At 42.1% G+C, this 25787-nt stretch overlaps 3 protein-coding genes across 7 annotated transcripts; 1 reads left to right on the top strand and 2 right to left on the bottom strand.

Moving 5' to 3' along the window:
* The first annotated feature begins 413 nt into the window (after nucleotides 1-413).
* si:dkeyp-50d11.2 (calpain-1 catalytic subunit) lies at nucleotides 414-8268 on the top strand. Of its 3 annotated transcripts, none has more exons than XM_055935457.1 (22): nucleotides 414-755; nucleotides 1059-1365; nucleotides 1467-1536; nucleotides 1819-1937; nucleotides 2795-2928; nucleotides 3048-3216; nucleotides 4397-4480; nucleotides 4568-4653; nucleotides 4824-4898; nucleotides 5015-5175; nucleotides 5259-5419; nucleotides 5519-5530; nucleotides 5694-5905; nucleotides 6012-6051; nucleotides 6164-6229; nucleotides 6301-6358; nucleotides 6455-6519; nucleotides 6619-6687; nucleotides 6834-6912; nucleotides 7307-7423; nucleotides 7519-7577; nucleotides 7776-8268. In XM_055935457.1, exons 2-22 carry the CDS (start codon nucleotides 1090-1092, stop codon nucleotides 7800-7802), a joined length of 2139 nt encoding a protein of 712 aa, XP_055791432.1. In that variant the 5' UTR covers nucleotides 414-755; nucleotides 1059-1089; the 3' UTR covers nucleotides 7803-8268. The 3 variants fall into 3 exon arrangements, with proteins under 3 accessions (XP_055791432.1, XP_055791431.1, XP_055791433.1); XM_055935456.1 differs by having other exon boundaries at nucleotides 415-760; XM_055935458.1 differs by lacking the exons at nucleotides 2795-2928; nucleotides 3048-3216 and having other exon boundaries at nucleotides 417-760.
* On the bottom strand, nucleotides 8135-15676 carry bbs1 (Bardet-Biedl syndrome 1). Of its 3 annotated transcripts, none has more exons than XM_055935461.1 (17): nucleotides 14839-15676; nucleotides 14634-14707; nucleotides 14435-14469; nucleotides 13965-14237; nucleotides 13709-13755; nucleotides 13444-13482; nucleotides 13262-13334; nucleotides 12985-13116; nucleotides 12640-12746; nucleotides 11100-11220; nucleotides 10830-10988; nucleotides 10536-10605; nucleotides 10229-10387; nucleotides 9934-10067; nucleotides 9681-9815; nucleotides 8875-8961; nucleotides 8135-8736 (listed from the first exon to the last, which is right to left on the bottom strand). In XM_055935461.1, the coding sequence occupies exons 1-17, from the start codon at nucleotides 14856-14858 to the stop codon at nucleotides 8650-8652; spliced, it is 1752 nt and encodes a 583-aa protein (XP_055791436.1). In that variant the 5' UTR covers nucleotides 14859-15676; the 3' UTR covers nucleotides 8135-8649. The 3 variants fall into 3 exon arrangements, with proteins under 3 accessions (XP_055791436.1, XP_055791435.1, XP_055791434.1); XM_055935460.1 differs by having other exon boundaries at nucleotides 15238-15676; XM_055935459.1 differs by having other exon boundaries at nucleotides 14634-15676.
* A 1081-nt stretch (nucleotides 15677-16757) lies between these two features.
* On the bottom strand, nucleotides 16758-25551 carry LOC129863447 (complement factor B-like). Its single transcript, XM_055935455.1, has 18 exons — nucleotides 25461-25551; nucleotides 24762-24974; nucleotides 24480-24665; nucleotides 24105-24287; nucleotides 23844-23930; nucleotides 20997-21139; nucleotides 20699-20846; nucleotides 20443-20571; nucleotides 20209-20304; nucleotides 19267-19404; nucleotides 19036-19142; nucleotides 18479-18608; nucleotides 18128-18269; nucleotides 17910-17989; nucleotides 17708-17814; nucleotides 17487-17622; nucleotides 17231-17283; nucleotides 16758-17015 (listed from the first exon to the last, which is right to left on the bottom strand). Exons 1-18 carry the CDS (start codon nucleotides 25519-25521, stop codon nucleotides 16833-16835), a joined length of 2322 nt encoding a protein of 773 aa, XP_055791430.1. The 5' UTR covers nucleotides 25522-25551; the 3' UTR covers nucleotides 16758-16832.
* Nucleotides 25552-25787: the final 236 nt, after the last annotated feature.

The raw sequence follows: 25787 nt of genomic DNA, 5'->3' as shown, positions 1-25787 counted from the left end.
CCCTTACTCAGACAAGAAAACGTTTGCAAAAGTTGCCCAATTACCAGAAGGGATAGGAGAGATGGGTACCAGGCCTATATGGGTAGGAGTGTACATCTTTAGAATGTACGGTATCATGCACTATTTACGGCTAAAATCCCACAGAGTACATTGCAATTTACTGTAAATAATTAATATGGTACTTTACTGTTAGATTTATTGTCTCAAAATAACAACATTTTACAGTGTAGACCTACTTGGTTTTTCGTGTTACTGTATGACTGATCTATTGCCACTAGATGGAGACATTGTTACAGTAAAACAACTCAGCTGATGCCAGACTTTTTGTGAAGTTCTGTTGTAAACAGCAAAGAGGGGATTCACAGAAACATGTACATTAAAACGACTTCATATATTTACATGGTCCATGCTTATTCAGTGGCCTTAATTAGATGAATTCGACTGACAAATCCGTTTCAAATCAAGTTAGGCCACCTGCTAAATTGCACCTCATATCTTAGAATATACTTGGGCTATATAATTTAATTTGGTGTGTGTATGGAAAAGCACCTCTCATCAAACACGTTTTCTTTTGTTGAATTCGCAAGATATGTGCTGAGTAATGCAAAATGCTTTGCGCAGGCCTAGAGGAATCTTCCATGGGACGGTCGGGAGAATCTGAGTGGCAGCCAGAAAACCAACCCAGCTTTTAGTTCAATGAAGCACGGCGAGGCATTTAACAGTGGCGGTCAAAACATCTCGGCGTAAACACGTCTGTAAGGTATTTAAAAAATATATATTGTTTTTGTAATATATGACAAATAGGAATGGAAGGATGCATTTGTGTTTGTACACTCGCAAAAATGCATTGAGTCGCTTTTGTTATCAATAATCTGATGCATTCAGTCAATAAGTGGTGAACACTTTATAGGATTTGCCTGAGATTTACCCAACGTGTTAGAAAATACATTAACTATAATATGAGTATAACTGTTTTGTTACTCTCTCTCTCTCTCTGTGTGTGTGTGTAAGCACTGTTTCATCAATTATAACATATTATCCATTTTTGCCTTATTCAGCTGTTTGTTGAGTGGAGTTGGGGAGTAGGCTATGGAGCAGGTGATGGAGCATGTTATTGAACGTGTGTTTGCCTCTGGAGTGGCTGCTCGTTTGAGGAGCCAGTGGGACCGCAATGAGGGCATCGGTCAGAATGACAAGGCCCTGAAGTTCTTAGGCCAAGACTTTGAATATCTCCGGTCCCACAGTCTGCAGAGCAGACGGCTGTTTGAGGACGATGCATTCCCTGCTCAGCTCTCGTCGCTGGGCTTCAAGGAGCTGGGGTCACACTCTACAAAGACACAGGGGGTCCGATGGATGCGCCCCACGGTGAGGGAGAGATACATCTGCAGGTTTGACTTTCTACAGCAGAGATGCTCCTATCCATCTTGATACTTGTCTCACCCGTAGAAACTCTCTGTGTTCCTCAGGAGTTCTGCTCTGACCCTCACTTCATCGTAGACGGAGCCACGCGCACAGACGTCTGCCAGGGAGCTCTGGGTGAGTTCAGATTGCCCACAGTGTGCACAACCTCTGCGCTACTGTGCTATGGAGCTGGGCTTTGGGACTCTTATGTGCAATGACATGACAAATGACAACGAAAGGACATGAACTGATAGATAAACAGAGAAACTGAGACTTACATGATGACAATACCCCTACTTTTCTCAAAGTTGAGTTTTCTCAAACCACGATTTGATTATCATAGCTAAGTTATTTAGGCACACCTAACGTATTGTCATGTGGTAGGTGTCATGTCATGTGGTATATTTTGTGGGCCAGGTGACTGTTGGCTGCTGGCAGCGATTGCTTCACTCACACTGAATGAGACTCTACTACATCGGGTGGTGCCCCATGGGCAGAGCTTCCACCAACAGTATGCTGGGATCTTTCACTTCCAAGTACTTCTACACTTCACTACCTTCCCCTGTACCACTCCTATCAGTCCTTACCACTTTTACTTGTCTATATCTGTCCTGTCCAGAGCTACTCCTGTTTTCCCACATATTGAAATATTTGACCCATCTCCAGCTCAATATCCAGTTTGTCTGCTGTGACTTAATGCCCTTTATTTCAGTAGACTGTACACCCAAATGCACAGACCTTTACAATACACTAGCTACTGTAACTGATCTGGCCCTCCACCCTAAATTCCCCACTACCCAGCACAGTGTTGGGAGTGCCACTGCCCCACATCCCCCAACTCCTCCAGTCAGTCTTGTCCCCACAGGCTGCATGCATGCAGCTATATTTACTGCCAGTATTTATAGGTGGACGTAAACAGCGTGTCACTCAGAAAAGCAGGGAAGGGCTGCTAAAGCACCCTGCTGCCAGATTCCTACAGGGAGCCAGTCCCACAGCCCACCAGCCAGTCTAGCCCCTTTAGCACGCCACCCAAAGAGAGGGACAAGTGATACAGATCTGGGGCACTCACTTAGCATCAGAGGCAGTGCACTCATAACTGAAAGAGCACAGCGGTTGTTTTACCTCTTTGGTTTTGGATAAACACTCTGGGGAGTCAGTTGAACTGCAATTGTCTTGTTGCCAAGCAATCTCCTCTGTCCCTGGCAACCTGACTCTGTGCACTGCAGTATGCAGAGAGGTCTGCAGCAGAGCCTCTCCCAGCAATGAATGCAGCATAATAAACACAACCATCCTTAAATCACAGAAGTTGTACATTACTGCATTTATATGGTGTGTATACCAAAGACTATTTTGTAGCAGTTTTGCTTGTTTCCCATGTGCACCTGGTGTGTAGTTCTGGCAGTTTGGGGAGTGGGTGGATGTGGTGATTGATGACAGGCTGCCAGTGAAGGATGGGAAGCTGCTGTTTCTCCACTCAGCAGAGGGGGCTGAGTTCTGGAGCGCCCTGCTGGAGAAGGCCTACGCAAAGTAAGGACAATGGATGGCGAGAGAAAGACAATTTACTGTACAGACACAACATAACAAATTGTTATAACAGAACTGTATGGCTGCTACGAGACGCCACTGTCTGTCTGTCTGTGTTGCAGGCTCAATGGCTGTTACGAGGCCCTCTCAGGGGGCAGTACATCGGAGGGGTTTGAGGACTTCACAGGGGGCGTGACAGAGATGTTTGACCTGAAGAAGGCCCATCCAGACCTGTTCAGCATAATCAGTAGAGCAGTGGAGCGAGGTTCCCTTCTGGGATGCTCCATAGATGTTAGCAACACACACCACACGCACGCACGCACGCACAGTCTTGTATAACTAACCTTGTGGGGACACACAATTCAGTCCCATTCAAAATCCTATTTTCCCTAACCCCTAAACCTAACTCTAAACTGAAAAACTAACCTTAACCCTAGCTTCTAACCCTAAACCTTATTCTAACGCTAACACTAATTCTAACCGTAACCCCCTAGAAATAGCATTTGACCTTGTGGGAACTAACAAAATGTCCCCAGATGGTCAAATTTGTGTTTGGTTATTATTCTTGTGGGGACTTCTGATCCCCACAAGTATAGTTAAAACGCATTCACATACACTACCGTTCAAGAGCTTGTGGTCACTTAGAAATGTACTTGTTTTTGAAAGAAAAGCACTTTTTTTTGGTCCACTAAAATAATATCAGATTGATCGGAAATACAGTGTAGACATTGGTAATGTTGTAAATTACTATTGTAGCTGGAAACGGCAGATTTTTTATGGAATAACTACATAGGCGTACAGAGGCCCATTATCAGCAACCATCACTCTTGTGTTCCAATGGCACGCTGTGTTAGCTAATTCAAGTTTATCATTATAAAATGCTAATTGATCATTAGAAAACCCTTTTGCAATGATGTTAGCACAGCTGAAAACTGGTGTTCTGATTAAAGAAAAGAAGCAATAAAACTGGCCTTCTTTAGACTAGTTGAGTATCTGGAGCATCAGGATTTGTGGGTTTGATTACAGGCTCAAAATGGCCAGACACAAAGAACTTTCTTCTGAAACTCGTCAGTCTATTCTTGTTCTGAGAAATGAAGGCTATTCCATGCGAGAAATTGCCAAGAAACTGAAGATCTCGTACAACGCTGCATACTACTCCCTTCACAGAACAGAGCAAACTGGCTCTAACCAGAATAGAAAGAGGAGTGGGAGGCCCCGGTGCAAAACTGAGCAAGAGGACAAGTACATTAGAGTGTCTAGTTTGAGAAACAGATTCCTCACAAGTCCTCAATTGGCATCTTCATTAAACAGTACCTGCAAAACACCAGTCTCAACGTCAACATTAAAGAGGTGACTGTGGGATGCTGGCCTTCTACATAAACACACACATACCACACAAACACTTTTCTTTAAGAAACAACTTGTTTGTGTGATATAGATCCTGTACAAAATAATTCTCTAATTCTTTCAGATCTCTGGTGTTTTCGAGATGGAGGCGGTGACATTCAAGAAGCTGGTGAAAGGCCATGCCTACTCTGTGACAGGTGTGGAGGAGGTGAGAGAATGACCTGGCTAATTAAAGTTTTGATTAACAATACACATATAGTTATATCACAGACAGCACCTCATGCTTATTGGCTAGGTGGAGTTTAAAGGAAGTCCCACCAAGCTCCTGCGGATCAGGAACCCCTGGGGAGAGATGGAGTGGACCGGAGCCTGGAGTGACAAGTGAGAGAAGAGGGGTAGGGAGAGGGAGAGATAAGAGGTGAGATAACTAGAGGGGAATGAGGTGGAGGAAAATTGGGTAAGAGTTAGTTCAGGAAAAATTCAGTCTTGAGTCAACTTGGGCTGGTGACATGTATTTTAAGAGATGTGTCAGTCTTTCTTTGTGGTTTCAGTTCAAGAGAGTGGGCTGGAGTTGACCCATCGGTCAGAGCTAGATTGTACAACCGTAGCGAAGATGGCGAGTTCTGGTAAGTAGTTTGTCAAGAGTTTTAAAATATTTTATATTTTTATCCTAACACAATATTAAGCTAATAGTACCCTCAAAACCAGTCTCTCTGCCTCTCCCATAAACCCTCCCACACAGGATGTCATTCCGTGACTTTCTGCGTGAGTTCAGCCGTTTGGAGATCTGTAATCTGACAGCAGACGCCCTGCAGGCCAGCCAAGTGAAGAAGTGGAGCTCAGCGCTCTACCCTGGAGAGTGGAGGAGAGGCAGCACTGCAGGGGGCTGCAGGAACTACCCAGGTACATTAGGATAATGAATTGAGAGAGAAGGGGGACAAGGAGTAATAGATTAGGAATTTTATGTTTTCCCATCTTCTCTACAGCAACGTTCTGGCTCAACCCTCAATTCAAAGTGGCCCTTCAGCACCCAGACACAGATGGCCAATCAGGTTGCAGCTTCCTGGTGGCGTTGATGCAGAAGGATCGTCGTCGGCAACGGCGTGAGGGGAAAGACATGGAGACCATTGGATTCACCATCTATGAGGCAAGATATTTACTTCTGTAATTATTTGTATTTGGTAACAGTGAAGTTAAGAATCTGTACAAATGCTGTTACTTAAATACCTTTCTTTCTCTCTTCTAGGTTCCAGAAGAGGTATGACACATTCTGGTAATGCTAGGAGTCCATCTCTGCATGAGACCATAACAGCAATCTCTACCCACAAATATTGGTCCTCTCATTTCTGTACTATCTCCTATCATCCTCTTTCCTTCTCTCCTTTCGCTGTTCCTTTCCTCTCCTCCTCTCTCCTGGACAGTTTACAGGTCAGGCCGGGGTGCATCTAAAGAGGGACTTCTTCCTGACCCATGGCTCCAGTGCCCGGTCAGAGCTCTTCATCAACCTGAGAGAGGTCAGCACCCGCTTCTGCCTGCCCCAGGGAGAGTATATCGTCATCCCCTCCACCTTCGAGCCCCAGAAGGACGGAGACTTTGTGCTCAGGGTGTTCTCTGAAAAGCCAGCTGACTCCCAGTGAGTGAATGGTGGTGGGGTGGGGTGGGTAGGACAGAGGGAGAGAGAGACATATGAAAAGCTCAAGCCAATGAAACTGGCTAAAGACTTGATCCTCTCCTAACAGGGAATTGGATGATGATATCACAGCTGATCTGCCTGAGGAGGTGAGAAATGATTTTGAACTAATTCAAACCAAGATTAATCTATTGACTAATCAGTATACCACAGTTGTACAGATGACAGAAAAGGTAAACTGTCTGTGTTCGTCTGCTGCAGGTAGAGCTGGACGAGAGCCAGATTGATGCAGGCTTCAAGGGTCTCTTCAGACAGCTCGCTGGAGCGGTGAGAAAACTACATTTTTGGCGGGATACATGCTATTTGTAGTCCTTTCTTACTTTATTTTATTCTCACAGGAAATGGAGATCAGTGCCTCCAAGCTTCAGACCATCCTAAACAGAATCATCAGCAAGCGTGAGTCTGTTATACTGGCATCTCTTTTGGTTAAAGGGAAAAGGCATGTGAGGTAAGACTTGTATGGTGTGTTCACTGTCACTTTTTGTGTCACAGATAAGGACCTGAAGACAGACGGCTTTGGGAAGGAGGCGTGTCGTTGCATGATAACTCTCATGGATGTATCCTTAATTACACCTTCTTTATACCCACCCTGATGTGTGTCAACTATCACTGTGCTTCCTCTTTATTCCTCTCTGTCCTTGACATTGATTTGACAGACCACCGGCACTGGGAAGCTGGGCTTGACAGAGTTCCATGTGCTGTGGGAGAAGATCAAACGGTACCTGGTGAGTCGAACATGTCCTACTCTTCTAAATAGACCTCTGAGATTTTCAAGCTATTGTTGTGTATGATTTCCACACCATGCTTGCTGTTGCCAACATTAGTAAATAACCTCTCTCCACTCTTCTCTCCCTCTCCTCCACCACTTCAGACTGTGTTTAGGAAGTTTGACCTGGATAAATCTGGCACCATGAGCTCCTATGAAATGCGGATGGCACTGGAATCAGCTGGTACCATTTTATTCTTGTTCTAGTAGCATCCTCACAAAATGTATAAAGCACAATAATATAACCAGCGCAGAGTTACTGTGTGTTTACTGTGAATGCAGTCTCCTCTAACGTGAGAACATTGCCTTTAAATTTCAATCAAACTGTAACGTTGAACTTCCGCAATACGTATTGACTAGAGTCCTTTTAAGTGCACAATAACATGACCAGCTCTGCCCCTGGTCACTTTATCCAACAGGAGACAAGTCTCTACCTAGTACTACCATGACAAGCTACCCCTTTGTGTAAGCAGGCAAAAAGCCTAAAATAGTTTTGCTGACAAGACTAGTTGTCTAGGTGAGAGATCAAAAGAGCTGTTTGATGTGCTGTTCACCCACTCTCCCTTTCTCTACGTCAGGCTTCAAGTTGACCAACCACTTGTTCCAACTCATCATCCTACGCTACTCAAAGGAAGACCTGAATGTGGACTTCGATAACTTTGTCAACTGTCTCATCCGTCTGGAGACCATGTTCAGTGAGTGAACTTCACCTTGAATACAGCAGTGATACATGTCATAATGCTACTAACACCAGTAGACTGAAGAAAGTGCTCTCTGTTCACCATTCTAGAGACCTTTAAAGAAATGGACACTGATGTAGATGGGGTGGTTTCCTTCAGCTTCTTCCAGGTATGTCACCACCATCAGCAACACAGCCTTCTTATTGAGGGAGAGTAGCTTGTGGAGTGTTAACATCAAACACTGCTTTTGAGCCCGGACACAACAGTTACTTTCTCTATCAATGTTTTAGTGGTGTCATCGAAGTGTGACTACTTTAAGCTGTTAAATGTGTTATGAGGTGTTGAATCTTTGCTCTCTTTCCTTTAGTGGATCTCCCTCACCATGTTTGCCTAGACAGATGGATGGCCCTGGCCTGCTACTGCTTGTGTTGGTGGCGTCACCCCGACTCCAACGGCCATAGAATATTGTCTTAAATGTGACTAGTTGTGGTTCTAAAACAGGTAGAGGACACAAATGCTTTTGAATGTTCCCGGTGCTTGACTTTCATATCATAAAAATATTTAAGAAACAGTGATCAGTGATTTTTATTTTGTTTTTTTAAACAAGTTGTTGGATTTATATTCTGACATAAGTCAATAATGTAAAGCCTTAGTTTGAAGAGAATAAAAAAACAGCTTCTAACCTCAATAACAAAAATGCCTTGAAATGTGGAGTGAAAATAAAAGCAATTTTAAAAGGTTTTATTAAATACATTTAAAGTGTTTGAAAAGCCAACTCTTTCTGGATACTGCTGCACTTCTCAGGAATGTATGGATTTTTGTTATCTTTCATTTTTGAAAATAAAGTGCAATGAATTCTCTGAACATGTCATAATCTGAACATTAACAAATTAGCAGCACATCAGTTTTTTCCCCAACAATTATTTAACAAACTTTAAAGAGCAATAAATAATGCTGATTTATATATAATGACTTTATACACTTGTATTCATAACTACCATAATTGTCCTGACATCTCTATCCACCAACACACAGCTTAAGGACAAATAGCCCTACTTCCTGTCCTACCGTACATATGCTACAGATGGCTTTTAACCACCTCTGGGGCCAACACAAGCTGATCCTGTTAACGTCCCAGTCACCTCGAGTCAGCCCTGCCACTAGAGGGCGGTAGAAGCACAGGGTGAGAGCATAGAGGCCAGCCCAGGGCCTAAAGATGCTGCTCGCTCTCTCTCCCTCTCTCAGTTGAGTGCCAGTCCCTCACTGACGGGCATGTTGATATGTGCAGTCAGCAGGGGTGCACTCTTGCCCTCTCGCAGAACAAACACCTGTAATTACACAATGCGTATCAACAACAGCTTACCTTCTACTTTCACATAGGTTTTATGTTCAAGGAGGCACTGAAATGGCTACACAGTGAAGTTCCCTAATGGAAATATAGAGTAACAGAGAAATGAAATGCATACTTTAATGATGTCAGAGATTCCTTTATCACTCAGGCACTCCACAAATGTGTCAATAGGATAGTTGAGCCCAGGAACCAGTAGGGGGATCTGTGGAGAGTGAACACATTCAATAATATTCCGGCTACTAGCCAAAGTGAACAAAAAACATTATTTTATTTATTTCACATTTATTTAACCAGGTAGGCCAGTTGAGAACAAGTTCTCATTTACAACTGCGACCTGGCCAAGAATAAAGCAAAGCAGTTCAACACAAACACAGAGTTACACATGGAATAAACAAACATACAGTCAATAATACAGTAGAAAAAGTCTATATACAGTGTGTGCAAATGAGGTAAGATAAGGGAGGTAAGGCAATAAATAGGCCATGGTAGCGAAGTAATTACAATATACCAATTAAACATTGGAGTGATAGATGTGCAGAAGATGAGTGTGCAAGTAGAGATACTGGTGTACAAAAGAGCAAGATAAATAAATAAATACAGTATGGGGATGAGATAGATTGGATGGGCTATTTACAGATGGGCTATGCACAGGTGCAGTGATCTGTGAGCTGCTCTGACAGCTGGTGCTTAAAGCTAGTGAGGGAGATATGAGTCTCCAGCTTTAGTGATTTTTGCAGTTCGTTCCAGTCATTGGCAGCAGGAACTGGAAGGAAAGGTGGCCAAAGGAGAAAATGACTTTGGGGGTGACTAGTGAGATATACCTGTATAGAAAATGTATAGAAACTACCCAGCGACATTAGTGAGGTGTACAGTAAATATCACTGGTCATGTGATGATATGATGGGTTAAAAGGAAGGTCACCTTGAAGAAGGCTGTCTTCATACTATACAGGCTCTCGTCATACAGAAAGCTGATGGCCAAGTTCATGACAGGGCGGCATGCGGCTGTGTTCTGTATGTTCAGAGTTAGCTTGAAGGATGGGCCCAGGCCCTGCACCTAAAACACAGACAGGATGAGAGAGACCGAACCAGGAGTTCTGACTGTGTGCTAAACCGTGGCTGTGATTCTACTCGAGACACTGACATTCCCTCAGACACTAGGACATCAGACTCACCACTGCGTTCATCTTGAGAGGCTCAGACAGGCTGGAGGACATGGGTGTAAGGCTGGACTCCAGGGCTTTAACGTATGCCCTCGCTGCAGCCAGACGCAGACGACTCAGGTCCATCTGGAAGGCCCTGTGCATTGCTGGAAAACACATGGCCCAAACCAAACATTAAAAAAATTGACCCACGAACCCAAGACCTCAAAACTCTCCAAAACTGCAGAGAAACAAGCAAACCATTGTTTAGTCTGGAGGTGGTGGCCACTGGCCAGGCTAGACTACAGTTCTGGTTGGACATACGTACCCACAGCATTCTCTCGTTCCCTCATGGTTTGGTCCACGTACAGCTTGGTCTTCTTGGGGATATTGAGACGGATGCTTTGTGCCAGAGGGGGGCCTGGGGCAGAGTCCCTGTCATCAAACACAGCTGTCCTCTTCAGGATCTTTACTATCAGACCACCTCCTACAAAACACAGGAACACACACCGAAATCAGGCAGGGGACTTCATTTCAACATCTGTCCATTGTACTAAGCATCCTAGACTAGAGGACTCTTTTAAACAGGACCTCCAATCCCAAGATTCGATCCTAAATGAACAGGTGATCTGTACCTTTGGTGGTCATTATAAGGGTTCCGTCTTCTCGTCCATATCTCCCAAAACAAATGCTGGTCACTACATCCTGGAAAACAGAGGACTGACAGTCACAACTAAACCATGGCTGTGGCGTGCAAACCTAAATCATCTTTCCAAAAACATTGCAATATTTTTGTGTGTGCCAAGTCCAGATAAAACTAAAACAAGCAGGAAATAAGCATGGGAATCTGTTTCTAAAGAGTTTCATCAGAACCAAGTAGCTACTAACCTATTGGTAACCTATTGGCCTGTCTAGCCATGGTGTCTTACCGGAGTCTTGATGGTGCTAATGAGGTTTTTGTCTCTGTAGAGATGGACCTCACAGTTAGCCAGGCCCACTAACACTGCCTGGAAGCCCCTGGTGGGGAGGTCCATCACGCCCATGGTAGTGACAGGGGCTGGCAGGCAAGCCGTCCACAGCTTCTTCCCCTGGACACAGAGGACAGGACAAGACACACACACAGGCCTCTTCCAACTATCACGTCACACAGCTGCAGTTTCTACTGAATTGACTTGAGTGTAGGTGAGAGAGGGTGCTACCTTCTGTGTGAAGCCCTGCAGTGTCTCCTGGGCACATCCCACCACCACACTCTTCCCCATCCTCACCAGCCCCACAGCGTGAGAAGACAGCTCAATACAGTACTTAGGCTTGGGGGAGTCTCTGCAAACACAGAGCATATTTCCTCTGAAAATAAACATTGGCTGGCAGTAATACACTCAGGCTAGATGTAATGCGTTTAAACTTCAAGTTTTTGGGGAGGACCGTCCCTATGACAGGCCAATGTGTTAACTATTTTCCGACCTTTTCTTTATATCTCAAGTGTTGTCGGTATCAAAGCCAAAACTTTTATTTCCGCAAACCGACCTAGTCATGATTGAGGTAAAGTTCTGCCTACAACTTAGTAATGCTGAGGTGGAATTGGCATGCATTATGCTCTTGAGCTCTTGATGGTTGCTAGGCAGCGCCCGTTACTACTATCCTGGCAGTTGTAACCTTTGTGAGGCATGTCACTTCACCCATCACTTTGGATTGCCCACCGCATGCACTGTTTTCTGATCCACAACTGGATGGATCCAGAAAGAATTACTGTGGGAATAAATATAACTGAATGACTAAAATATTGGAATAAAGTAGGCGAACCCAACGTGTGTTCAACAATTTTAGCACCGTTTTGCTCTGCTTTGAGACAAGTGTGGGGACTCTTGATAAATATTTGTCACATTTTTCTTTTCACTAAATCTCCGTTTGGATATTAGGCTACAATTAGACTGTTAGCTAAGTTAAGCTGAGTGCTGCTTATGATCCTCTTGTGTAGTTGGCTCATTTAATAACACTGAGCAGAACATTTTGCCAGCATGTAGTTTACTTAACAAGTGGATTATTTTGCCTTTCACTTGTAGTCACTTAGTAACCTAGGCCTACTCCCAACCAAAAAGCCTGTGACTTGTAATCAATCAATGTGGTTTTGTTTCACTGAATCTCCATGTGTATATTTGGTTATTATCTGGCTGGACAAATAAGTAGAGGTGGTAACTCATCTATTAGTTGGGTCATCTATCATTGATCAGAAACATTTAGCATGCAACAATGCAGCCTAAATCAAGTGTAGGCCTATTATTTTGCTCGATTGCATATAAGCATCTCCAAAAGCCTGCGCAGGTTGTGAAATATGAACACGAGACTCACATGTTTTAGAAAATATATATTGCTATTATTTTCTATCGGTATCATAATGAAGATACTCTAACTGTAGGAAAAAATGATAAATGACCCGTGCTACAGACAGCTATATCCTTCCACTAATATTGGACTAGTAAAGGCCCAGTGCACTACTTTTGTGAGGATTTTTTAAATGTATTGTATATATTATATTCTCTAGATTTTTACTTCCCACATGCTCCCACTCCTAAACTTGCTGGCATGTGCACAGGATATATAAAAGGCTTATCCCGGCAAGAATGTGGTAAAATGGGACTGTATTAATTGGATTCTAAAAAAAACATTGCCAGATTTATTTCTCCAGGCTGTAAAGTCTGTAAAGGATAGAGACAAAGGTATTTTGGTCAGTGGTTGCCATACCTGCGGAGGATGTAGATATTCCCATTGCGACAGGCCACAGTGATCCGGAACTCCACATCAAACTGACCAGTCACATCCATTTGAGTGGGAGCACTGGGGACGGACATCTGTGGCAACAAGAATAAGGATGTCAGAGGGACTGGGGAGAGTAAACCATATGAATTCAACAACATGACTGAACCTGGATAATTCAACAACAAAAAAGTTAAGTCTCATACAAATTTGCATATGGAATTGAAGCAAAAGCCCCTCTTACACTAGCCACTGTCACACTCTTCCTCCCATATCACATCAAACCAATGATTGATCTGTCATTGTAAATTCCTCTTTATGTATTGAACGGACCTTGGAGAGGATGGTGAAGGCCTCAGGGTCCAGGATATAGACATCTTTACTCTCAGTGCCAATAACCAGACAGCTGACTGCATCCTCATCAGCCATGTTCTTCTTCAGGGTGCCGATGCATGTAATAACAGTCTAAGAGCACATACAAACAGTTGACTGTGTGTGTGTGTGTGTGTGTGTGTGTGTGTGTGTGTGTGTGTGTGTGTGTGTGTGTGTGTGTGTGTGTGTGTGTGTGTGTGACATTGCTCAAGTCAATCACTGCTGTGAGGAATGCTACCTGTCTTTGTATTGGTTGCGCCTTATGAAGGTTCACAAAAGCCTCCGTGTCTTGTGGGTCCAACATGAGGAACCTTGACAAATAGAAGAGATCAATGGTGATGACACTTCAGTCTGATCCAGTATCAGAAGGCACTTCACTCACACAAACAGCCGGAGTTACTTATCTAACTGAGTTGTTACCTCAAAGATCTGACGGAGAGTGGAACTTCAGCTTTGTCTCTAGGTGAAGGCAGGAGAGTAACACTAATTAAAGCCATGACCCTGATCATAACCAACGATCATATTGCCATTTTGTCAGAGTAACCAGTTTTGATCATCGTACAGTCTTTTGAATGGTTTCATATATATCTTTGAAAGACGGTCAGATAATCAAGCATAGGCAATTAAATAAAATCAACAGTCAATTGGGAACATAACTCAACGCATGCTATTAGCAAAAACTTACCGGATGCCCTCCAACATTTCCTTCAAGCTCAATGGGTCAATCATGTCCTTGTGAAAAGAGAAGGGTTAGTACAGCAGGCCAATCAGAAGAGAACCATGGTGCTCTCCCAGAAGCTTGGCTGGTGCGTAAAACCCGCCAATTCAGATAAAAAAGTACAGCAAGTCAAAATTGAAAACATCTCAAAAGTTGTTGCTCTAAAAGTGTAGAGGGAAATGAAATATTTTTTATTTGGTGAAATCTTTGCAGCTCCATTCACCTCCCTTGCCTGGTTCCAGACGTCCTGTTCCAGGGCATTGACCTCTAACGGAGGGAGAGTGAACTTGAAATAGGGCCGCAGGTTTTTATAGACATAGATGAAGGGGCCGGAAGCCACAGCGATGGCAGGCGTGCGTGGCTCATGCTGGTCCATGAGGAAAGAAACCAAGCCAGTGGGTAGATCGAGCAATGTGTTCTCACTCATCAGGCCAGTTCCACGGTACACCTTCAGCTTCATGTTGCATGAACCAGTTCCCAGGTCCCCCACCACCAACTAGAACAGAAAGAAGGAGAATGTTCATCTTGTACACAGAAATCAAAGGCATACTAATCAAGCACCACACGTACACGCACCCACAGAACAAAAGGAGTCAACCAAAAAACATGCACAAAGAGCTTCTTCCTATGAGAAAAAGGATTAGTGGCAGATTAAGAAATCACTGATAGCAAGTGTAGCAACATTCTTCTTACCTTATTCTCACCATCCCCATGCAGGTCTGCAAGAGCTGTAAAATAAATACACAGGCCCGGTTAAATTCATTGTCTGAGGAAATAGACCATTTATTTATAGACATTAATAAATACATTTCCACAAAACTTGAGCAAATGTACATTTAACAAGGCTAGTGACAGAAATTAGAAATTGGTGGTAGCTAAGGTGAGATCTTACCAATGCAAGATGAAAAAGTATAGAGATTGGCCACTGGATCGTAGTGTGCATCTAACCATTTACTGCTCTCAGAGCTGTTAAGAGACAGAGTAACGTTATTTGTTTTGAAGCAAGGCAACATTTTTTACTCCATAGTTTAGCCTAGCTAACGTTAGTGTTGCTGGGCTTATGTAGAATATCTGTCAAATAACGTTAGTTAACTTACCCACTGGGCACAGACGTCATTTCCACGTCTAACTTAGTGTTGATTTACATTTCGTTGAATTGTCAACTAATGTGAATTCGACAAAACAGGTCACTAACGTTATATCATAGGATTTAGTAAAAAATACGAAATTCCCTTCAATGTTATACTTTTTGCAAATCTAATCAGTTTTCTACGTTGATTCAACGTCAATACATAGATTTTGTTGTTGTTGAAATGATGTGGATTCAACCAGTTTTCTTTAGCTAATGCGATTAGCTAGCTAGAGATAGCAAAGTTGGCCTGCTTGATATCCTGCTAACGTTTGCTAGCTGGCTTGCTTGATAGACGTAACGTTAGCTAGTTAACGTAACGTCAGCTGAAAGGTTTGCGTTCATGTAGCTAGCTAATGTAACTTACTTTTCTTTCATCTGTGAGACTGAAGACATGTCCAATATGATATTCCTCAATTAATAATGCAAGGATATCCTGTGATGCAATTTTATTTTGTGCCACTGAGGTAGCTAGTTGGTTAACGTTAGCTTGCCTGCTTGTTTACGTTAGCATAAATCAGATCGGCTTTCCCGTTTCTATGGCAGCAAGGAAGGAGCAACAGAGAAAAGATTCCTCAATAAATAGTTCCGCTAATTAAATGGCCACTGTGACGTCTCGGTCTTTGATCGTATACACTGAGTGTACAAAACATTAGGAACACCTGCTCTTTCCATGATAAACTGACCAGGTGAAAGCTATGATCCATATTGATGTCACTTGTTAAATCCACTTCAATCAGTGTAGATGAAGGGGAGGAGACATGGATTGTCTAGGTGTGCATTCAGAGGGTGAATGGGCAAGACAAAATATTTAAGTGCCTTGGTTTGAGAGTGTCAAGAACTGAAACACTGCTGGGTTTTCACGCTCAACAACATTCAGCCAACTTGACACAAGTGTGGGAAACAATTGGAGGCAACAACCCTGTGGAATGCCTTCGACACCTTGTAGAGTCCATGCCCCGATGAATTGAGGCTGTTCTGACGACAAAAGGTCATGTAAATCAATATTAAAAACGAATAGACACACTCCTCGACCATTCAACAACTGATCGGTTTCTGGGTCATGGAGGAGAGAGAACAGAAGGAGAGAGGGTGGAGGACGGTCTTTAACCAAATGAGAAAAGACCAAGAGGCTTTAAAACCAAACATTATACATGGATGGACTACATAAAGGAAATGCTTCAAGTTCAGGTAATGAGTTTATTAATTATCATTAGTTAAGAACACACTTTCATTGATAACTAGAGTTCGATTCAACAACCTATTTTTGTAAGACGTGTCTGTTCAGTGCAGTAGATACATGATTGTAAATCAACTTTTGTTAAGACATCTTTATCACGGTCTCTATTTCTAAAACGCCGTATACAAATTTTTCACATTTGTGTTTTTTTCACTAGAAATGATTGTTTTTCACTAGAAATTATTGCTTATGGGTACTTTCATGTGTGTGTAAAACAGATTTGTTTATTAATAGATTGTAGATGTGTATTAAAATGTGGTGTTTTGCAAAAAGCTACAGTATATATCCATTGTTTAGTTGGAATGGAATGTTTGTTTACTCAATATAACTATGCTATGTGGTTGTCTCACAGCTATCTTGACATGACTGAGTCACTATGCATATGAGCATCCACTAAATGTAAATGTTTTACATATAGATCTCATATTACTGTATTGAATCTTTTTTTTCATATTGATGTTACAAATGTTTAATTTGTACAGTTCTTGTGTTACATTTAACTGTGTAAAAAAAAAGTGTTTTGCCCAAAAAACATGATCATGTCTTTCTGAAATGAAACCATCAAGTGATAGATTTGAAACAAATACATCTGTCATTGAATAACCCCATGCCATAATTAGAGAGTGAAAAAACACACCACACCAATCTCTTGTATAAGTTCTTTAAACAATAAAAGCTACTTAACCAACATTTCTGAAAATAGAGCATTTTGGAATGAAACTTCAATTCTCTAAAAACTGAAGAGGTTGATAATCTTGTTTCTCATCCCCCAAATACTTCTTCAGAAACGGCACAACTTTAAAGAGGTTGATGTGGAAATCTCTGGACTTTTCGCTCGACTCCTGTTTGAAATCACTGTTACCACCAGGGCACAGGTCCTCGGTTCCCCAGCTGATCACTCCAACCTATGAAGAATGGAAGAGGTGTCAGTACAGTACTAATTACCTGTAGATTACGAAGACCCCAGAGGTTTGCAAATACATTTTACAGAAATAAATATGGAATTATTGTAGAAAAAAGGAAAGCGCAGAAAGTATGTGGAAAGTAGATAGAAAGTTGGCACTTTGCTAGAGCCTGTTTATCTGCTGTATGTACTGTAGATATGACCAGAACGTCTCACCTGGATGGTGCGGTATTCATCATAGTCCTTAAACACAGCTCCACCGGAGTCACCTGCACACACACACACACACACATACAAGTACACACATACAAACAAATGAAAAGGTAAGACAAAGTAATAGAGAACCCTTTTCATCTTTAACAAGTTACAATAATACTACAGTAATTCAAATCATAAGGTTCGCGTTACATTGAGAACAGATATAAACAAACAGTGAGTGCCTCATCTAATGTTCCATGAACTGTTAACATACCTTTGCAGGCAACATTATCTCTAGTAGGTTGTCTCCCACCCGTGCACAGGAAGTTATCAGTCACAACATTCTTTAGATTAAGTGGTGTTATGCCTTCTACCTGAGTAGCAGCCGATTCGATACAATTGTCCCTCAACTAAAGAGAAAAATATATGAGAGGCGCACATATGGGCATCATCCATTGGTGTGTGTGTGTGGTCAGACATCATACAAGCACTCACCTGATCCTGAAGCTTTAGTTTGGCATCGCTACGTTGATCCATTTGTTCCTTCTTATCATATGAAATGAAACTGACTTCTTCTAATGGATTTTTGAACAATAGCTGTTCTGCAAGGAGAACACTATATGAGGCAAGGCAACATACAGTGCCTAGATGAACCTTGTGTATCCTGGTGTATAGGCTATGTGTGCTGTAACTGTACCTTGTTGCTTGCAGGTGATAGCCTCTCCTACCAGTCTTAAAGCGCCACTTGTTTCCTTGGTGCAAGGGATGCAAATTGGTCTGAGGAACACAGTAAAGCAAGAATGCGTAAAGGAAACAACGTGTGCTTCACAGGTTACTACAGAGATGATTCAGATCTGAAGGGCTGTGTCATCATATTTCATCTGGTTACCTTCAGCATAATATCAGAAGTCTTACCTTATGTCGTTAGAGAAATTTACATCATCCTTCAGTTTGATGAGAGCTACGTCGTAATCATAGAACTCCTTTATCCCGTCATCCTTTTTACCGTTGATATTATAATCAGGATGTAATATTATACGTGATGCTCCCTTTACAACTGTTAAGAGGCAGGACTAGAGTGTAATTCAACAAACCTATTGCTTACAATTTACAATATCACCAGGTTACTTGTTCAAGTAAATGTGGCATTCGGACAGATTTCCTGGTAATGATGATAATCACTTGAAAAAACAAGATTATTCAACAACAAAAAATTGTTTAGGTGTAAGTGCAAATGTTTTTGAAGGGGGGGGGGGCTGGTTATACCTTGATTTGCCCCAATCGTAACACGGATATTGTCTGCATTGTCTTCGAACTTGAAGCAGTGAGCAGCAGTCAAGATGAAGCGGCGAGAAACAATAGACCCCATGCATTTACTAGCTTTTCCATCCTCATGCTATGGTATCAGGAGAGAGAGGTTGAACATACATACAGTAAATGACAACAAGCAGGCATTTGCATCAATATCTAATTTAAATGTCAACAGGATTTCATTTTTTTGTGCACTGGGATGAGAGAGTATGGGAGGTGTGTCAGCCATTTATCACTCACATAGCACAAATAACCTGAAGCATTGCAGAAACACACTACGAGTGATAATTGAATTCAGGACTTAAATGACAGGTGAGGTCTACTGTATACTGTTAGCAATCAAATTCTAACTTAAATATGATTATTTAAATGAAATCGAATCAATTATAAGTTAATATATCTGTCTTGTTTTGGTAATGACAGTGCACACTAAATCAAATCTGAACATGAAGAAAGGCCACTGGGTCATTGATGAAATAATCAAGGGTGAAAATCAGGCACTGTGTTGTTACTGTGTTGTCAATCCGTGCCATCCAGGGGTATCTTTGACGTATGGTGTTTGGGGTAGTGTCATCATAGTTTCTATGGAGTCCGCATAAACTCACAACCTGGCTTTCATCTATGTGGAGGAGAGAGGTGACTCAACACACTGATACAAAGACACAAATACAGAATAATGTCCATGCAGAGACGCATAGAAATCTACACATTCTTCTATATTGTTGTTTAATTAAGACTCTTACCAATTATCTCATCAAAGGTTTTTTCCAATTCAATAGCATTCTTTACTTTAAAATAATGCCTCTCGCCGTTCCTTTTTGTCACTAGTGGCGCGATATCTTCATCAAAAATTTCACTTCCGACACCAAAAACATAAACATCTAAAAAAACAAGAGGAAGTGCCAAAAACATTAGGCATGAGATGAATCAAGAACGGTAACCTACTTGAGACGATAGCTGGCTTGAATTAGAATATTGTACAGTGCTGAGTGCCACAAATCATTGTTCAAAAATGGTTGATTTATTCCTGAGCAAACTGTTGTGTGTGTGTGTTTTAGGCCTTGCTCAGTCTATAGTTAGAAAGCCACCAGGGATGGGCAACTTTATTGGGGGTGGGCTAATTGACTATCAGTGACTGACATAACAAGAGAAACTGCTGATGCACAAACAAATTCCACCTTGTGTATTCTACTATTTTTAACTCGGAACAGTAAGTTAAGATCCCGACAGTTCCTGTCACGCCATGACCTTAGAGATCCTTTTAATTCTCTATTTGGTTTGGTCAGGGTGTGACTAGGGTGGGCAATCTATGTTTTCTATTTCTTTGTTGGCCTGGTATGGTTCCCAATCAGAGGCAGCTGTCTATCATTGTCTCTGAATGGGGATCATATTTAGGCAGCCTTTTCCCACCTGTTGTTTGTGGGATCTTGTTTTTGTGTAGTGCCTGTGAACACTGAATTTACGTCACGTTTTGTTCGGTATTGTTTTTGGTGAGTTTAATTTATTAAAACATGTGGAACTCTACGCACGCTGCGCCTGGGTCCATTTATTCCAACGATCGTGACAGTTCCTAAAATATTTTTGGAGTAAATTGATCCGAGGGCCTTCAAAAGGAGGAGAATAGTTGAGAGTAGAATGTCAGGTTGTTGTTAAATGTTATATACACACAAAGGTTTTGACCTCACCAAGATATTTATCCCGTTCTGTCTTGTTATTCATGTACACCGATTCCCTAATTTTGGCCAATGTGTTTTCAGGGCTACCCCCCATGTTGTAAGCACCTGCAAGTAAAGAGATTCAAGGGATTATTACTGAGCTGACCAAAGGTGAACAAAAGCTTAAAAAAAAAAGAAGCTACGAACTGCAATACATTCAAGTACTTTCCATACAAATATACATGAATAATAGCAATACAGTACCATCTGTGAAAAAGATGAGGACATGGTGGACCTCCGTGAATAGCTTTTCATTTCGTTGTTTTTGGATAGCCATGCGTTCCAGGATGGTTTTAAATGCAAGGTTGAGATTGGTCCCAACATTATCTCTAGCTGTGAAAAAGTGCACGCGCGCACACACATAAACACACTGTCACATTACATTTGACCTAGCCACTGGATAAGTGTATTGTTTGGGCAATGATGATGTAAGTACATATATGGTAAATGTTTTGCTCACCATCATATTTAAAGTTGTCCAAGTCATCCAAGACTTCCTCAAGTGGTTTTCTTTTATCTCCAGAAAAATCTATGATGTTGACAACCTCTAATACATCAGAAGCAAAGAAAAGGATTTCGTAATTTGGGCTGACTGAAAAGGAGCTAACCTGTGAAAGGTGAAGACACAAAACAGGATAATGTTTAATGATCTGTCAAAGAATGTGAGAGGAATACTGTGGTAAACCAATAACTGATTCCATATTGTCAGACATTTCTATCAGCTACATAACATACTTTGTGAGTGACTTGTGACATACCTTTGTGATAAGTTTCTTGACAGCATTTCTTGCTTTGTCAAACTCATTCTCCGCAATGCTGTCAGATATGTCCATAGCAATGTACATGTTAAGCTTTCCAGCTTTATCTATTGTGATCTTCTTTCCTTCCTGATCTGTGTCATCTGAAAGGCACCAGCAGGATATCTTACTTTGACAATCACAGGTGGAAAGGGAGGATATTTGAGGATATGTGAAAGGTTTGGCAAATACAGTGCATTCGGAAAGTATTCAGACCCCTTCCCTTTTTTCCACATTTTGTTACGTTACAGCCTTATTCTAAAATGGTTTAAATAAAAACAGTCCCTCATCAATCTACACACATAATAACAAAGCGAAAACAGGTTTTTGGAAATGGTTGCAAGTGTATGAAAAATAAAAAACAGAAATACCTTATTTACAGTTGAAGTCAGTTTTTCACAATTCCTGACATTTAATCCGAGTAAATATTCCCTATCTTAGGTCAGTTAGGCTCACCACTTTATTTTAAGAATGTGAAATGTCAGAATAATAGTAGAGAGAATGATTTATTTCAGCTTTTATTTCTTTCATCACATTCCCAGTGGATCAGAAGTTTACATACACTCAATTAGTATCTGGTAGCATTGCCTTTAAATGTTTAACTTGGGTCAAACGTTTTGGGTAGCCTTCCACAAGCTTCCCACAATAAATTAGGTGAATTTTGGCCCATTCTCCCTGACAGTGCTGGTGTAACGGAATCAGGTTTGTAGGTCTCTTTGCTCACTTTCCTTTTTCAGTTCTGCCCACACATTTTCTATAGGATTGAGGTCTGGGCTTTGTGATGGCCACTCCAATACCTTGACTTTGTTGTCCTTAAGCCATTTTGCCACAACTTTGGAAATATGCTAGGGGTCATTGTCCACTTAGAAGACCCATTTGTGACCAAGCTTTAACTTCCTGACTGATGTCTTGAGATGTTGCTTCAATATATCCACATCATTTTCCTACCTCATGATGCCATCTATTTTGTGAAGTGCACCAGCCCCTCCTGCAGCAAAGCACCCCCACAACATGATGCTGCCACCCCCATGCTTCACGGTTGGGGTGGTGTTCTTCGGCTTGCAAGCCTCCCACTTTTTCCTCCAAGCATAACAATGGCCATTATGGCCAAACAGTTCTATTTTTGTTACATCAGACCAGAGGAAATTTCTCCAAAAAGTACAATCTTTGTCCCCATGTGCAGTTGCTAACCCGAGTCTGGCTTTTTTTATGGCAGTTTTGGAGCAGTGGCTTCTTCCTTGCTGAGCGGCCTTTAAGGTTATGTCGATTATAGGACTTGTTTTTCTGTGGATACAGATGCTTTTATACCTGAAACTAGTTTTAATGACTCCAACCTAAGTGTGTGTAAACTTCTGACTTCAACTGTACATAAGTATTCAGACCCTTTCCTATGAGACTCGGAATTGAGCTCAGGTGCATCCTGTTTCCGTTGATCATCCTTGAGATGTTTTTACAACTTGATTAGAGTCCTCCTGTGGTAAATTCAATTGACTGGACATGATTTGGAAAGGCACACTACTGTCTATATAAGGTCCCACCGTTGACAGTTCATGTCAGAGCAAAAACCAAGCCATGAGGTCGACGGAATTGTCCGACGAGCTCTGAGACAGGATTGTGCTGAGGCACAGATCTGGGGAAGGGTACCAAAAAATGTCTGCAGCATTGAAGGTCCCCAAGAACACGGTGGCTTTCTTAAATGGAAGAAGTTTGGAACCACCAAGACTCTCCCTAGAGCTGGCCGCCCGCCCAAACTGAGCAATCGGGGGAGAAGAGCCTTGATCAGGGAGGTGACCAAGAACCTGATGGTCACTCTGACAGAGCTCTGTGGAGATGGGAGAACCTTCCAGAAGGACAACCATCTCTGCAGCACTTCACCAATCAGGCCTTTATGATAGAGTGGCCAGACGGAAGCCACTCCTCAGTAAAAAGCACAGCCTGCTTGGAGTTGGCCAAAAGGCACCTAAAGACTCTTAGACCACGAGAAACAAGAATCTCTGGTCTAATGAAACCAAGATTGAGCTCTTTGGCCTGAATGCCAACTGTCACGATGAAGCATGGTGTGGCAGCATCATGCTGTGGGGATGTTTTTCAGCAGCAGGGACTGGGAGACTAGTTAAGCTCGAGGGAAAGATGAACGGAGCAAAGTACAGAGTGACCCTTGATGAGAACATGATCCAGAGCGCTCAGGACCTTTAGACTGGGGTGAAGGTTCACCTTCCAACAGGACAATGACCCTAAGCACACAGCTAAGAGAATGCAGAAGTGGCTTCGGGACAAGTCTCTGAATATCCTTGAGTGGCCCAGCCAGAGCCCGGACTTGAACCCGATCTAACATCTCTGGAGAGCCCTGAAAATAGCTGTGCAGAGACGCTCCACATCCAACCTGACATAGCTTGAGAAGATCTGCAGAGAAGAATGGGTGAAACTCCCCAAATACAGTTGTGCCAAGCTTGTAGTGTCATATCCAAGAAGACTCAAGGCTGTAATCACTGCCAAAGGACCTTCAACAAAGTACTGAGTAAACGGTTTGAATAATGATGTGATGTTTATGTGTAATACATTTGAAAAAATGTATAAACTGTTTTTGCTCTGTCATTATGATGTATTGGGTGTAGAATAATGAGGAAAAACAACAATTTAATCTATTTTAGAATAAGGCTGTAACGTAACAAAATGTGGAAGAAGTCAAGGGGTCTGAATACTTTCTGAATGCACTGTATACTGATAAAGTTATGGTGATAATGAAAATGGAATAAAGACTTCAACAAATAAACAATTGATGATATATTAGTTGTTATGAAGACCTACCAATGGGCGCTGCCAGCTGAAGGCTCTCTCTGATAGCACTGCCGAAGGCCTCCGTGATCTCCAGTGCAGTGTCATACGTGTGTTTGTCTGCAACAAGAACAAAAGAACCAGACAACCACAGGATAAATCTTTATTTTTCACAGTCTATGACATTGGACTGTACATGACAATCTTTTGGCATCTTTGAGCAATGGACTAGTCGTTACTGCGTTGTGTTGCTTGGAAAACTGTTATTGTTTTGGGTGTCTTTCTGGGACTTACAGTAACATTTAGGCTCAGTCCCAGTCCATTGGCCATTCTCTTGACATACACGCGTCTTTGACCCCAACAAATGTAAGCTGTCGTCACAGCGGTAAGACAATTCGTCGTCAATGCCAAAACTGGAACCAGACCTCCTAGCACCTGCTGGAATCCCAGGGTCAGCACAGCGATCTTCACCTCCTGCTGTAAGAGAACGGTGGGAGAAAGTCAGAGAGAAATGGAGAGGGAGGGTGTCAGGGAGGCAGGGAGAGTATAGCATGCTGCATAGGGAGTTATTGTGTAGGCTGTGGCACTGAACGCCATTTATAATGTGTCATTCCGACCAGAGGGTCCTGAGGAGAAAGACTGAGAGACAGATGACGATTTGCTACTCACAGTCACGGCTGCATATGGGTGTGCCCCCACTCCACTTCCCATTGGTTTGGCACACACGGGAGGCTGAGCCGCGCAGTGAGTATCCCGAATAACACTCATACGTGGTCTTATTGTTGACAAAATACTGCGATTGTACAGGCAAGACAGAACCACTTTCTAAAACCAAGGGGTTGGGGCATTCGATCACTAAAGAAGAAGAAAACAAAATGGATGGTCCGGTTTCAGTAGCATTTCTCTTATTTCAAATACTGTCTGTGGAAGATATCAGGCATCGTCACTTACTTTTGCACTGTTGAATACGTCTTCTTTGTGGTGGTGGCTTCCAAGTTCCGCTTTTCAGGCAGGCGCGAGTTAAAGCAGGATGTGGGTAGTACCCTTCTGGACAGTGGTATATCATAATGCTGCCATACTCAAGCTTCCTAGTGAGAGTGTAACTACCTCCTTCCATGCCCATACTCTCCTCATTACAGGTGACTGCACACAGAACACCTACACCTGTGGGGTCAGTGTGGGAAATGTCCATTTATTTTACACGTGCATGCCTGTATGAATGGCCTGGGCCGTGTGTTCTGGTATTCTAGCCAGAATCCTAACATCAGAATTCTAAATAGTATACAGAACCCTAATGGATGGAGTCAAAGCTGAACATGTGTGTGTAGGTACACGAGTACATTTTAAGACCCTAATTATAATTTGTTGAATATTATGATATTCAACAATATTAATATAATCACCCCAAATGTAAAGTCTCACTTTGATGAACACCCAGTCAAAAAGTACTGACAATGAATCCTATCAAAAACAACACACATGGTTAAAAGCAAATCCTTCTTGGCTATATTTATGTTGAGTACATACATTTTATTTTCCATCCATGGTTATACTATCCAGAACACAGGAGCATATGGGACAAATGTTTCTAAAAGTGAAGAAAAGCCAACAACAGCAGTTTGAATGTAAAAGCCATGTCAAGGCACTCACCCATATAAAGAGGACATATCAGCAGTGCTGCAGACAAACTCCAGAGAACAGAAAAGTCCATGGTGGCTCACAGGTCCAGAAGTAAAACAATCTGCAGAAGGGTGCATGTTTATATGGAGAAGGTAGGAAGGACAAGGGGGAAGGTATGGCTAAAAGCTTGCCGTCACTGGTTAACCTAAAGTCAAATAAAAGAAGATCAATGACCTACAATGAGAAACAAACACACACTCACAAAATGTCCAAAAACTTGCCATATTTCTACTTTTTATGTATATATATATATATATATACGGTTTTTAAATCCCAGCCTGTGACTGAGAATTCTCA

This window comes from Salvelinus fontinalis, chromosome 10 (genome assembly GCF_029448725.1).
Source record: "Salvelinus fontinalis isolate EN_2023a chromosome 10, ASM2944872v1, whole genome shotgun sequence".
NCBI classification, from domain to species: Eukaryota; Metazoa; Chordata; class Actinopteri; order Salmoniformes; family Salmonidae; genus Salvelinus; species Salvelinus fontinalis.
This window is presented reverse-complemented; position numbering and strand designations above follow the sequence as displayed.

Bases quoted from the DNA above. Each gene is read 5' to 3' on its own strand.
- LOC129863447 (XM_055935455.1), bottom strand. From the start codon at position 25,521: ATGGACTTTTCTGTTCTCTGGAGTTTGTCTGCAGCACTGCTGATATGT. The intron at 20,305-20,442 runs GTACTGTATTGC...CTTTACTTGCAG, and splicing joins CCTCATCTTTTTCACAGATG to GTGCTTACAACATGGGGGGT. The intron at 17,815-17,909 runs GTACAGTTACAG...TTCTCCTTGCAG, and splicing joins TATCACCTGCAAGCAACAAG to AACAGCTATTGTTCAAAAAT.
- si:dkeyp-50d11.2 (XM_055935457.1), top strand. From the start codon at position 1,090: ATGGAGCAGGTGATGGAGCATGTTATTGAACGTGTGTTTGCCTCTGGA. The intron at 1,537-1,818 runs GTGAGTTCAGAT...TTTGTGGGCCAG, and splicing joins CGTCTGCCAGGGAGCTCTGG to GTGACTGTTGGCTGCTGGCA. The intron at 5,906-6,011 runs GTGAGTGAATGG...CTCTCCTAACAG, and splicing joins GAAAAGCCAGCTGACTCCCA to GGAATTGGATGATGATATCA.
- bbs1 (XM_055935459.1), bottom strand. From the start codon at position 14,754: ATGTTGCCTTGCTTCAAAACAAATAACGTTACTCTGTCTCTTAACAGC. The intron at 14,470-14,633 runs GTAAGATCTCAC...TTTATTTTACAG, and splicing joins TACTTTTTCATCTTGCATTG to CTCTTGCAGACCTGCATGGG. The intron at 12,747-12,984 runs GTCCGTTCAATA...TTGTTGCCACAG, and splicing joins CCTTCACCATCCTCTCCAAG to ATGTCCGTCCCCAGTGCTCC.